At 42.0% G+C, this 14663-nt stretch overlaps 1 protein-coding gene across 18 annotated transcripts in view; it reads right to left on the bottom strand.

Moving 5' to 3' along the window:
* The window catches only part of AMBRA1 (autophagy and beclin 1 regulator 1), a 163077-nt gene that overhangs the window by 44477 nt on the left and 103937 nt on the right, over positions 1-14663 (bottom strand). For all 18 annotated transcript variants that reach the window (XR_002830070.1, XR_002830067.1, XR_002830068.1 and 15 more), the window contains one exon: positions 1074-1184. Coding sequence is in view for 14 of the 18 variants with exons in the window: in XM_023756649.1 (XP_023612417.1) it covers positions 1074-1184 (111 nt within the window). In the remaining 4 variants the exon portion in view is untranslated. The remainder of the gene's footprint in view (positions 1-1073; positions 1185-14663) is intronic.

Below are 14663 nucleotides of genomic sequence, written 5' to 3'. Positions count from 1 at the left end.
CTGCAGGGGAGGGCAGTTGGGGGCAACCAGGCCTGCAGGGGAGGGCAGTTGGGAGGGACCAGGCCAGGAGGGGAGAGCAGTTAGGGGTGACCAGGCCTGCAGGGGAGGGCAGTTAGGGGCGACCAGGCTGGCAGGGGAGGACAGTTAGGGGCAATCAGGCCAACAGGGAAGCAGTTAGGCGTCAATCAGGCTGGCAGGGGAGTGGTTAGGGGGTGATCAGGCTGGCAGGTAGAAGCGGTTAGGAACAATCAGGCAAGGCAGGCAGGCAGGCAGGCGAGTGGTTGGGAGCCAGCAGTCCTAGATTGTGAGAGGGATGTCCCAGTTTGGAGAGGGTGCAGGCTGGGCTGAGGGATGGACACACACACACACACACACACACACACACACACACACCCGTGCACAAATTTCGTGCACCGGGCCTCTAGTACAAAATAATACTGAATATGTAAAAAAAATTAGAAGTATTCAAGTAGAGGCTGAACTGCCACTTCTCAGGAATGTGTCAGAGAGAATCCTTCATTACACAGCAAATGAAATGTGATGTCTGAAATGTCGTAGTTCCCTCCACACAACAGGGACATGGGATTGCAGACTTCCGTAGAGACTACGAAACTGGATTGTCAGACAGACATATTTGCAAACATATAAACATATCAATTATGACACTCTGCTCCATTCCATTAAGATCTGGATTAATAAATGAGTTTAATATCACTACATCTTTCCTCAAAGGTCACAAGATCAGCTCTCAGTTCCTACACTTTCTTCACTTTCTCTCAGTCCCACCTAAACTTCTAGGCTTAGAACAATGAACTACTTGTAAGTAAGCTTCTCAGGGCACAGACATCTTCATTTCTGTATCCACTTTAGCATTGTTCCTCATACTGTACTTAGCACTGTTTGCTGTTCTATATGTTTGCTGAACTGCTTAACTGAGAGTTGCAGAAATGGCATATGACAATCTGCTTCTCAATGAGATGATGGAAAGTCCAGTGCTATGTGAGTTTCTGAGTTATGGCTCACCAGTAAGATACCCCATCCATATCAGTATCCCAAGTTCCACCTTGGCTTACCATTACTGATTTCTGGGAGGTCAAATTTAGTGAAGTCCCACCACTGGAGCCGGTAGGTGGTATTGGCAATATTACTGGCCACAGCAGACTGTCCATCACCAATTACTGCCCCTGGTGAGAGAGAAGAAAAGAGAGTCCATGATAGTGTTTATCTACATGTTTCCACTGAGAACATAAGTAAATCAATACTGGGATTAGTAGGAGAGAGGGAAGAGGAAGAACCATACTAGGGCTAAAGAAGGCTGGCAAGTCCCATCTGTCAAGCCCCTGATTCAAGGAGAAATCAGACATCTTTCTCAAGAACAATTCTACGTGGAAATATAATTCCATTCATCAGCCTTCTCCAATTATTTAATATGTTTTTTTAAGTTGATTTTTTAGATAGAGAGGAAAGGAGAGAAGGAGGGAGGGAGGGAGGGAGGGAGGGAGGGAGGGATGGAGGGAGACTGATATGAAAGTGAACATCAATCGGTTGCCTCCCACAATCACCCAATTGGGGATCAAACCCACAACCTAGGCATGTGCCCTGACCAGGAATTGAACTGGCAACCTTTTGGTACAAAGGAGGACACTCAACCAATTGAGCCATCCATACCAGCCAGGGTAGCTTCCTCCCATTATTAATTAACATTTACTTAGTGCCAACAATGTTGCAGATACTGTATATATCCTGTTTGGTAAGCTCACAATCTAAAGAGACATGAATTTTCATAAAAATGTGAAACAAACCCTAGCAGGTTTGGCTCAGTGGATAGAGTGTCGGCCTGTGGACTGAAGGGTCCCAGGTTCGATTCTGGTCAAGGGCACATCTTTGGTTGTAGGCTCCTCCCTGGCTGAGGCTGTGGTTGGGCGTGTGTAGGAGGCAACCAATCGATATATTTCTCTCACATCGATATTTTTCTCTCTTTCCCTCTCTCTCTCTCTAAAAACCAATGGAAAAATATCCTTGGGTAAGGATTTTAAAAAAAAATAATAAAGTGAAACAAAAAGTGAAAGCATGAGAGGACTCCATTAACAGAGAAAAAGCATTCTGGTCCCTGGATGTCTTTGTAATAAGCAGCGCTCTTTAGGAGAAAGCTTCTCCTTAGTATGACCTTCTTCCTAATAAAACATCTTAAAAGAAGGCTTCCTCCAGGGAACAGGCAGCCACTATACAGCTGACTGGATCTAGACTATAAAAAACAAACGAGGTAATATTTGTTAATTTCTTCTGGACCCCTGGCATGTAACACAGCAGAAATTTATAAGCCTAGTTTTTTCAGCATCAAAATATTTTTATTGAGACAACATTTTATAACCCACACTTCCACCCCACTCATAAGAACTTCTCTGAATCCAGATTCACTTGTAACATCTCACAGTTTAATTTTCCCTGAGATACACGCTTCTGTGTGACATTCTTTCCTTGGTAGCCAATTAAATAAAAAATGGATTTTTAACAGGGTGACACTTTAATTTGCAGTTGTATTTCATTTACATGAACATGTCATTTCCTCCTCCTCCTTCCAAGGTGCATTTCGTACACAACCACCCTTCTGATCAGACAGAGCCAAACCCTCCTGGGAGAATATTCTTGCATGCTAGACAACCTAAATGGTATTCTCTGCTGCAAATCAACTCTTGCTTTGAGAAACTGAGCTTGTTAGAACTTACTAGTCTCCAGATAGTGAACAATTTTATACCTATTTCTGCATATCACTACAAAGGGTTTTGTCATCTTTTTATCTTTTATTTTTTAACTTTTAGAGAACTGCCTTCATTGCTCTGCTACTCCTGGTGTTTTCCAATTGTTTGCTCAAATGGTCAAAAGATTATTCAGAGAGAAAACAAGCCCTAAAATATGAGAAAAGTACTCTTTCTACTCTTCTCTAGTTGCTGCAGGCCACTGCCTGAGAAGACTTTTCAATGTTAGTTTACTGACAGTGCCTTTGTCCCAGTTTCAACTGCAGAGAAAGTACACATACTGTAACAGCTCATCTTCAAGATGATGATATGTCTAGATTATGTATTCTCAACATGGGCAATACTACCCTCATGGGGGTGAAAACTAGCTCATAGAGGTGGGCGGGGGGAATCTTAGTACAATAGCTGGTTCCCCTCCTATGTACTGCAGTAGATAAACAGATACACAGCACATCCGTGATATTAAAATTTCATGACAGTAGAGATGATTAGGGGGGAAAAATGTCTAAAAGGGCTCCTCAGAAGGGTAATAATGAAATAGAGGTTGATAAATACCATTTTAGAGAAAACAATACCCCCCAAACAACATATTCTTTAAAATCTTACAGATTCAAAGACAGAGACCCAAATGGTCATGATCTCCCCAAGGACCGAGGAAGACAGCATTTGGGGGATGCTGCCAATGAGTCCACTGACCTGATACCCTTATTGAGGGTCCTGTGGCACCACTCAAATTAGTAAATATATATATCCTTCCCTTTATTTTATATTTTTAATTTGAGAGAGAGAGGGAGGGGGAAGGGAAAGAGATAGAGAAACAATGATTTGTTGTTCCACTTATTTATACATTTACCAGTTGTTTCTTGTATGTGCCCTGACCAGGGACTGAACCCGAAACCTGGGCATATTGAGACAATGCTCTAACCAACTTAGCTACCCAGCTAGGACTATGCTCTTCCTTTTAACCTTTACAGAAAATTCTATATAATCACATCTAATCAGAAACTTCTGCTAAACTTCTGGGACACAAGGAGGTAAGATTCCAAGGGACTGCCTTAATAGGAACTTTCTTATTTTTATGGGCTTCCTTGATAATGAAAACCATTTTTTAAATTCTAAGATCTATCCTTCCCAGGACAGAATTACTCAGTTGCACTCTGACCCAGGCTCCATTCCACTGAAGCTTCTGAATTGTTCCCCTGGCTTGCTTATCTAGATGGCTGACATCTTCCTTTGACCACTAGCCTCTCTCAAATTACTTTAGTTCCTTATCATTTCCTCCAACTCCTCATAGAAAATCATATAACCCTAAATGGAAGAAGATAAATTAATTTTCTCAGTATATGATGAACAAAATGCTAGTTGCTAAAAGAAGGTAGAAAATAAGTGGAAGAAACAAACCCCATATTCTAGGGGTTTAAAATATGAGGGAGAAGATGAGAACTACAAACTGGAAAACAGTTATGGAAAATACCAGATGCTTTACGAGTGCTGTGGATCTGCAACTGGGAACACGAATGACTAAGGCTCCAATCCACTGCTCTAGAAGCACCCTGTGCGTGCCTCAAGAAACATCTTCTGGAGAACAGCTGTGCAATAAAATAAACATGTGTGAAGAGACTGGGGAAGTGTTCCCTGCCAACAGTGCCAGAGTGCTGAGAAGAAAAGAAGCCTGGCACCAGGAAGAGTCAGTTTTTGGTGCCATGTAAACATAGATTAGGGAGCTAAAGATGCCAGCAACAGATTGTCACCAGGTTCTCTTCTGCAAGAACTGCTGGCCAACCACGCCTCTCGGAAATATCAGGAAGAAAAAGTACCACCCTACTAAAAAAACCCAACCATTTAGTATAAGGTGAAGGTATAGGACGTGCCAGAATGAGTCAATGGGCTGAGCTACAAAGTATTAGATAGGACACAGCCTCAGAAACCAAATCCAGAGAAACTGCTGAGGGATTTCTGAGGCCACAATGTTTTCTCAGTAACAACAGAATGGAACAAGCTAGACTCAAGGTTTCTCAACCTTCACTGTTGATACTGTGGGCCAATAATTGTTTACAGGGTGGGGTGGGTCTTGTGCATTGTAGGATGTTTAAGCAACATCCCTGGCCTCTCCTTACAGATAAAGAAACCAGGTAAGTTTCCTTATCTATAAAAAAAAGTATAATAAGAATACCTACAACTTATAGGGTTGTTGGGAGAACTTACTGAAACAATAAATGTAATGTGATGGCAAATAAATAATAAATGTCTAACAAATGACCGTCATTAAAATTACCTTGGCCCTAACTGGTTTGGCTCAGTGGATAGAGCGTCGGCCTGCGGACTGAAGAGTCCTAAGTTCGATTCCAGTCAAGGGCACATGCCCAGGTTGCAGGCTCCATCCCCAGTATGGGGCATGCAGGAGGCAGCCGATCAATGATTCTCTCTTATCATTGATGTTGCTATCTCTCTCTCCTCTCCCTTCCTCTCTGAAATCAATAAAACAATATTTTTAAAAATTTACTTTGATAATTTACTCCAATCTCTGTATGCTTTCCTCAATGGGTATAGCTCTGTAATCAACAGCTCATAGAAGTCCTTTTGTAAGAGATTGGCCCAAATAATGTGCCAGTGCCAAGAGAAAGAAGTACTTATTTATTTATTTATTTATTTATTTATTTATTTACTTTTGAATCCTCACCCTAGGACAGTGATGGCGAACCTTTTGAGCTCGCGTGTCAGCATTTTGAAAAACCCAACTTAACTCTGGTGCCGTGTCACATATAGAAATTTTTTGATATTTGCAACCATAGTAAAACAAAGACTTATATTTTTGATATTTATTTTATATATTTAAATGCCATTTAACAAAGAAAAATCAACCCAAAAAATGAGTTCGCGTGTCACCTCTGACACGCGTGTCATAGGTTCGCCATCACTGCCCTAGGACTTAGTGAAAGAAAAAGAGAAAGATCGATGTGAGAAACATCACATCAATTGGTTGGTTGCCTTCCATACATGCCCTGACAAAGGATCGAACATGCAACCTTTTAGTACATAGGATGACACTCAACCAACTGAGCCACTCTGGCTGGACAAGAAGTACTTAATTTTAGAATTAAGGCCAAATGTCTAGTAGCAGCGGCCCAGCCAGGAGCTGTAGCAGGGGAAGGCACTGCTGCAGGAGATATGGAGGCCTCCATCCAGGTGGGGACCAGCTGGGCTGGCGCCTCCCCGCATCCCTCACCCCAGGCCGCTGCCCTGCTGCCCTGCTGCCCTGTGCCTTGCGCCATCCACAGGAGGGGAAGTGGACAAGAGTAGCCTAGGCCCTACGCTCTTTACAAAGGATGCTGTCAGATCACAAGGGAAGTAAAATAGAAATTAGTAACAAAAAGATAACTGGAAAATCCTAAAAGACTTAAAAATTTAGCAACACGCTTTAAATAACACATGGCTCAAAGAAGACAACTCAAGAGAAATTTTAAAATATTTTGAACTAAATGAAAATGAAAATATAACTTATTAAGATTTGTGGGTTACAGCAAAAGCAGGGCTAAGAAGGAAATTTACCACAATAATTTAAGCTTCTACCTTAGGAAATAAAGAAATAAATAAAAATTAGAGCAGAAATCAATGAAATTAAATACAAGCAATCAATAGAGAAAAACCAAATCAATAAAACCCAAAGCTGGTTGTTTAAAAAGATCAATAAGCCTCTAGACAGGCTAACTAAGAACAAGAGAGAAGCCCTGGCTCGACTCTTCCTCACGTTTCCCAAGGGCGCCGCCTGGGCGCACTCCTGGGGCTGTGATCTTACCTCGTCTATCTCAGACCTTCCTTGTTTCACTGCCCCCGGCTTTAATAAACATACTCTCGAAATCACTCGACTCCTGTTGTGAAATCTTTTCCTGCATGAAATCAAGAGTCCACACATTCTGGACTGTACTGGGGCAGATCTGCCTCTGTCCCAGTCCCTTTCCAGTGACAAAAGGACATGCAGAAATTTTAATATTTTTATTTAAAAGTTTATTTTGATTGATTTTAGAGAGAAAAAAGAAGAGGGAGAGAGAGGGAGAGATCTATTTATTGTTCCATTTATTTATATAAATTCATTGGCTGCTTTTTGTATGTGCCTTGACCGGACATGCAGAAATTTAAATCCATATTGCTAAATGAAAGAAGCAAAAATCTATATACTGGCCCTGGCTGGTTTGGCTCAGTGGATAGAGCGTTGGCCTGTGGACTGAAGGGTCCCGGGTTCGGTTCCGGTCAGGGGCATGTACCTTGGTTGCGGGCACATCCCCAGTGGGAGGAGATCTATTTATTGTTCCATTTCGATGTTTCTCTCTCATCGATGTTTTTGTATGTGCTTTGACCCGACATCCTCTCTCTAAAAAATCAATAAAATATATATTTAAAAAAAATCTATATACTGTATAATTCTAACTATATGACATATATAGTTTGAAAAAGTCAAAACTATGGACACAGTAAAAAGGTCAGTGGTTGCCAAGGGTTTTGGCAGGGGGATGCATAGGTGGAACACAAGGAGATTTGGGGGGATTATTAAGCTATTTTGTATGATACTATAATGACAAATGTCATCATACATTTGCTAAAACCCATAGAACTTACAACTAAGAGTGAACCCTAATGTAATCTGTGGACTCTGGGTACTAATGACACGTCAATGTTTATGGACTGTAACAAATGTACCATTCTGGCGCAGGATGCTGATGGTGAGAGGCTATGGGTATGTGGGTGGGGAGGAGGTATATAGGCATTCTCTGTACTTTCCATACAATTTTTCTGTAAACCTAAGACTGTTCTAAAAAAGGTCCATTAACTTGAGAGAGAGACAGATAAATATAGATAGATAAATAGATAGAGGAAGAGAAACGAGAGAGAGCCCAAGACTGTCATTCATGTTCTAGGAAACAGCAGCTGTCCATAAGAATACTATTAGTCATGGCAGTTCACCTTCTACCATACTCTACAGAGTTCTTCTCCTGGAATTTCAGAGCAAAAGAATAAGTAAGGATTATTGTGATGAGAGACAAAAAAAGGGGCAGAGGACACTTAAATCCAGTGATCCTGGCCAACTATCAAAGAATAGCAAAAACCAAGCTGCCATGTCTCATTTCCTGAGTCACGTCTTCAACTTGCAGGCCAGAAGCCTTGGGACTGTGTCTAGGGATAAAAATCTTAATAGTCATGACAGTCACATGGTAGGTGAGCTCTACCAAGCCTGAGAGCCTGCATGCATCTCTGCCTCTGCATCTCTTCTGCTGCTTGGAAAAAAGAATTAGGAGCCATTTTTTCAAAACACTTTTTTTTTTCTGCCTCTCTCCAAGATCTGTTCTAGGAGCAGTGAAATAAAGAGTATGATTCAACAGTACAGTGAAAATATGGAACAATGGGAATCATTAGCAAATCTATCAGAAAAGCTAATTCAGGAGGGTAAAAAAGGGCAAGTTACAAAGAAGGAAACAATTAAATTATATTTCAGTCCTATAAAATTGTTCAATTTGAGTGCCTCATTCAGAATGGGCATCTCTGACTGTGCTGCTGCTGGAACAAGAATGGGGCTGGGGGGTGAACACTCATCAACATGGAAACACAATTACTATCTTTCTGCTTGGTTGAGATATAAAGTCAAGAATCAGTTTGCTGCCCTAGACGATTTGGCTCAGTGGATAGAGCATCGACCTGTGGACTGAAGGGTCCTGGGTTCGATCCTGGCCAAGGGCACAGCCCGGGTTGCAGGCTCAATCCCCAGTAGGGGGCGTGCAGGAGGCAACTTATCAGTGATTCTCTTTCATCATTGATGTTTCTATCTCTCTCTCCCTCTCCCTTCCTCTCTGAAATAAAAAGAAAGAATCAGCTTGCTAATTGGTCAGCAGAACTGAGACTAGAAACCCCAGGATAGGTGCAACTGAACAACTTACCAACTTTTCAAAATTCTTTTCAGAAAGCTAGTCACAAAAGACTACGTAATATATGGTTCCATTTACATGAAATGTCTAGAATAGGCAAAGCTATGGAGACAGAAAGTAGATCAGTATTTGCCTAGGGCTGAAAAGTGAAGGGGAAGTGATGGGAGAAGTGAATATTAATGGGTATGAGTTTTTTTAGCAGGTGATAACAGTGTTCTGAAATATACAGATAGTGCCAATGGTTGCACAACTCTGTGAATATACTAAAAATCACTAAATTGTATACTGTATTTTTAAAAATATATTTTTATTGATTTTAAAGAAAGAGGAAGAGAAAAGAAGAGAGATCGGTTGGCTGCCTCCTACATGCCCCCTCCTGGGGATCGAGCCTGCATCTCTGGGCATGTGCCCTGACTAGGAATCAAACCAGAGACCTTTTGCTATATGGGACAATGCTCAACTAACTGAGCCACACTGCCCAGGCTGAACTGTATACTTTACATAGGTGAACTATATGGTATGTGAATTATATCTCAATAAGGCTATTACTAAAAGATACTAATACTATAAATTTGGGTCAATTTGTGAAGTAAAAAATGACAATTCCATTTTTGGTATCCCTTTGCATTTCTTCAAAAATTTAGAGTACCGGTGAGCATCTTTTTATTTGCTTATTGGCTCACTATTTCTTTTAGCGTGCACTACCTACCCACATCTTATGTGCATTTTTTTTTTCCTTTTCCAAATCCTGTATGTATCTTTTTTTTTTTTTTTCGCTAAAAGTATTACAAAGGGTATTACTCTTATGTGCATTTTTATGTTTGGTTATTTTAAGTCTTTTCTTATGGATTGTTTGAGTTCTTTAAAACAAATTGGTTTCTGACTATGAAAACCAATTCTTCTTAGAGCAACACACAGGATTATTTTGATATAAAAAGCATTCTTCCTCTCTAAGTATACACTAAATGGCATCCTAGAAAGAAGTTATTTCTTTTCAGAAAGCTTCATTCAAAAAGTCTTTATATTTGTTCTAAGAAGGGGGTATAACTAAACACTTTGTGACACACACTTTGTCACCTCATCACTATTTTAAAAGTCTCATGGAAGAGCATAGTCCATTACTCTATAGGCTGGGGACCTGGAAAGAATCCCAGAGGGCAGATAACAAGACTTCCTCCGATGATACAATCAAAGGGTTTTTAGTGTATTCACACAGCTGTGCAACCATTATCAAAATCAATTTCATAACATCCACCACTACTATTTAATTTCAGGATGTTTTCATCACCCCCTTCCCTCCATATCTTACCCATTACCTAAAGGCTCCAAAGCTCCTGCTCCTAAGAACATGGGTAGCATTAGGTCACACACAAATCATTAACAGCCATTCCCCTCTACTCTGCCCCCACTCCCTCCCCAGCCTTAGGCAACCACTAATATAGTTTCTGTCTCTACAGGTTTGTCTCTCCTAGACATTTCATATAAATGCAATCATATGGCAGGTGGCTGTTTGTATTTGGCTTCTTTCATTTAGCAGAGCATTTGCAAAGTTCATCTATGTCATAGTGTGTATCAGTAATTCATTTCTTTTTATAGCTGAATGATGTCCCACTATATGTTTATAATTAAACCACAGGTTCACGTAAGATAATGTGTTTGGTTTTTTTTATTTATAGACAATACGCTGCACGGAACCCAGCAATCATAAAAGTATCTGAGCGGAACAGAATTATTTCCTTTTGAAGGAAAAGTGTTTTCAAAGACCAATTCTGAGTAAATTACTTATAGTTGAAACCGAGTCTTGAACTTTTTCCTGGGGCTAAAATAAAAAATAAAAGTATTAGGGGACATCATTTTCTGTAAAAATAGAAAAGTAAAATTCCCAAAAGGTATCATGTGCATGTCTATAATTCTGACATAGGAAATGTTCTAAGTGTGTGGTCTATCAGATTTAGGCTGTTTAATAACTGTTCTAACTGGTCACTTAAACTGGTGTCAATCATCATACAACATTCATTTCAAGTATATTTAACATAAATTAAAGGGTAAATATTTTGTAGATACAGACGTCAGTGACATTCTCTCAGCAGGAATTCAGCCCCCAGATCAACCTAATTTTATTGCCCAATAAACTCCAAAGGCTCCAAAGCTCCTGCCCCTGTAGCATTAGTCCACACACAAATCATTAACTTTAGGGGCAGACCCCAGAAATATACTGCTGAAGTCAAAGGCATTGGATAAGGCCAACAAAACAACAAATGACAGTCTTAGAACTCAAGAAGGAAATCAGTAAGGCCTGGAATACAGATAGTGTGCAAGGAAGGAAGAAGAAACCACCACAAAATAGTTCTCATAAAAAATATTCTCAAAACATTTCAAACCAGGATTATATAGCAACAGCAGATTAGCTTTATAACAGGCCAAGAGGACATATAGTCTTCCTATCCAAAGTAAGTAGTACAGAATCTGGTGTTAACTTTTAAAAAAATTGTGGTACCCCTCTAGTGTGACTCAGTAGTTGAGCACTGACCTATGAACCAGGAGGTCACAGTTTGATTCCTGGTCAGGGCACATGCTCAGGTTGCAGGCTTGATCCCCAGTAGGGGGTGTGCAGGAGGTAGCCAACCAATGATTCCCTCTCATCATTGATGTTTCTAGCTCTCTGTCTCCCTCTCCCTTCCTCTCTTAAATAAAAAATTAATCTACATTATAAAAGGCCAGAGGCCATCACGACCTAAACGACCAGACAGATGACTGGTCACCAGGAATGCATGGTGCACCTCTCGGTCCCTTCCCCATGGCCCACTGGCTCCTATCACAGCAAGGCTGGCGGCCGGTGGGTGAGTGGGGCAGCAAAGGGTGGGCGGGCGCGGTGAGGTCATTAGCCTCTGGAGGCCTAATGACCTCACCACTACCGCAGCGACTGCAGATCAGGCCCGGGAGAGAGAGAGGTGGGGCCTGATCATCAGCTGCCATGGAGGCTGCAGATCAGGCCCAGAGATAGGCCCGGAGACGCTGACTGGCACAGAAACTGACCAATCAGAACCTAATCTGGGTGAACTGTGAAGGCAGAACCTAAGGTGGGGGCTGAGAAGGGGTTTTAAGGGCAACAGCTGTTTGGTGTAAGGTGTAAGAAAGCAGTTCAATTTTTTAATGACCGGTTTGGCAGTTTATTGCATATGGCTGGCTATCAGTCCAGATATAAAGATTATGTATTTTTGTCTGCCAAGAGCATCTCCTCCTGCTGAAAAAGGCTCCTGCCCCCCCCCCCCCATTTAAGCAATCCTAACCTATATAATCAGTCTATACTAATAAAAGGGTAATATGCTAATTAGACCGGGGTCGGACCGGGCCATTTTTCCAGATGTCCGACTTCCTTCGGACAAAGCCATGGTGGTGGGGGCTGAGGCAGAAGGCAATTAGGGCCGATCAGGCCAGCAGGGGAGGGCAGCTAGGGTTGATCAGGTCAGCAGGGAAGAGCAATTGGGGGGAATCAGCCCAGCAGGGGAGCAGTTAGGGGTGATCAGGCCAGGAAGCCAGAGGGGTTTGGGGCAATCAGGCAGGCAGGCAGAGGGATTAGGGGCAATCAGGCAGGCAGAGTGGTTAGGGGCGATCAGGCAGGTTAGTGGTTAGGAACCAGCGTCTCAGATTGGGAGAGGGATGCCTGACTGCCAGTTTAGGCCCGATCCGGCAGGAGAAGGTGTTGCACGAATTTCATGCACCAGGACTCTAGTATATATACACGAATTTCATGCACCAGGACTCTAGTATATATATAAAACTGTGGTATAAAACACATAAAATAAATTTCCATCCTAACAATTTTAAGTGTACAGCTTAGTAGTTACATATATATTCACATGTGACACATCTAAAACTCTATACTTGATTAAACAACTCTACTCCCTCCCCCCAGCTCCTAGTAACCACAATTCTACTTCCTGTTTCTATGAATTTTACTACTTTAGATACATCCTTAAGTGGAAGCATGCAGTATTGGTATTAGTTTTTAACGAGCACTGAAATCAAGAGGAGATGCACAACTAGATAGCATAACACATTCACAAGCCTGGTGTGAAAGCAGTCATACTCAAATATACAAGGGAGTAGTTAGTTCTGATGGGAGAGCATAACCTCTAGGCCTGGAATGGCCATTTTCCCTTTAATAATAGCCATTCAAAGGGGTCAAACAGAGCATAAGGTTCATGTCATTGGACCTAGTGAACTTCAACAAGGCCCAAGGTGGTAGAGCTGCCTTAAGACTACTCTGCTTCCTAATTCGAGGATTACCAATGATTCCATCACACTGCCTTGAAAGTAATGGTGTCATCCCGAGTTCTGCAATGTATTACCACCCTACAGCAAAGGAAGTAAGCTGCTCTTCACTGGGTCCTCACTCCTTCCTCCATCACATTGAAACCCAGCATTAATCTTGACTGTTGACAGGACGGCTGGTAGCTCCTAGCTCTCTGAAGTCAAGCTAAGATGCTCCTGTGTGGGTAGATGAAGAAGCTGGGGCCCATTTTCATCACCATTCTGTAGACCTGCCTTTCTTCAATATATACATCCCAATGAAGCAATTATCTAACTTACACTAATGATGTAATTGGGACAAGTAATTATGAAAGCAGAACAAGCATTTTCAAAGAAATGAATATCATTACCTTTCTTCCACCCACAAATATTATTTAAGACAAAAACAAATAAGCTCATAAGAACACATGCTACTGGAAAATTATTAGGAACAGCATTCCAAAACCCACAGCCTTCAGGAGAAATGGAGGAAAAACCCAACAACCCCAAAGCAAAAACAAAAAACCTGGCATTCACTCTCACCAGGCAGGAATTTCCTCAAAGCCTCTACCTCTGACAGAAGACATGCAGGTGATACGAGTATTAAGAATTACTCTACCTCCACTTCCACATCCCCCACTATCTAGCAGTTCCTCTATTTAGATCCCAGCAACCCCTGTTGCTGGGAGGACACTGGCTTAGGAAGGAGGTCCCTAAGTGAAGCCAGGAAAGAAGTCAAAGAGCAGTCATCCTCTCATTGTTGCACAATAGAGCTGCTAAAGGGGGTGCCTCAGCAGCATAAAGATGGGCAGAGAGAGAAGGGAAGGGGTGGAGGGCTGAGGGAGAAAGATGTGAGAGAGAAAGATAGCGCGACTGACTGACTCAAACACTGAACATCTCTCACCAATCACTTGTCTTAAATTGCTGAGACTCCTGCGGCTTTTATTGTTTGGTAGAAGCACAGTGAGTGGAATTGGACCAGAGGGTCTTGGGATTGTCAGCAGCAGGAGGGAACGACCTTTATTGCTGCAAAGAGGATGCAGATTTCAAAAGCCTAAATCTGCAAAGAGGGGAAATGGAAATGTGCTGAACGTGGGTTTGACTGGCAGCTTTCCTCATCTGTCGATCACAGGGTAATAAACACTAGGAGATGGCAGAAATGAAGATAAATGCTTTCAGCAGCACCGTTCCCCACCCTCCTCTCCCCTTCCGCCCCCACTCAGCACATGACAAGAGAGTTACAGCAAGAAAATAAATCAGCTTCTTAACCAACTCTTTTGTTAAAACTTTCCTTACAGGCCACCTACACGTGAATTATTGCTCTATGAGCCTACATTCTCATTAGGAGGCCCAGTTTGTAAAGGGCGAAAAGCTCCTGTCAAATCACACCTGTACATTTCAGGGTACAGCATTACTGGGATGACTCAGTCAGGGCCAACATGTAGGAAAGTGGCCAGATCTGCTCTGCCCAGTCCATGATATTTTCTAATCCACAGCCTGGGTCACTCAGTTTAGAGGAGACTGGAGCACCACAGACAGCATGTCACTTCACTGTGATCACTGCCACATTACTGTTTACCCAGGGACAGAAAGGCTAAGCCCTAAGGGCTAACAAAGAAGCCCCCTGGGCTTGAAGGACAAAGGTCAGGTCAGAAAGTGGACTACAGAATACTTGGTCTTGACCACCAAGTTCACATTC

This window comes from Myotis lucifugus, unplaced genomic scaffold (genome assembly GCF_000147115.1).
Source record: "Myotis lucifugus unplaced genomic scaffold, Myoluc2.0 scaffold_97, whole genome shotgun sequence".
In the NCBI taxonomy this organism is placed as follows: Eukaryota; Metazoa; Chordata; class Mammalia; order Chiroptera; family Vespertilionidae; genus Myotis; species Myotis lucifugus.
This window is presented reverse-complemented; position numbering and strand designations above follow the sequence as displayed.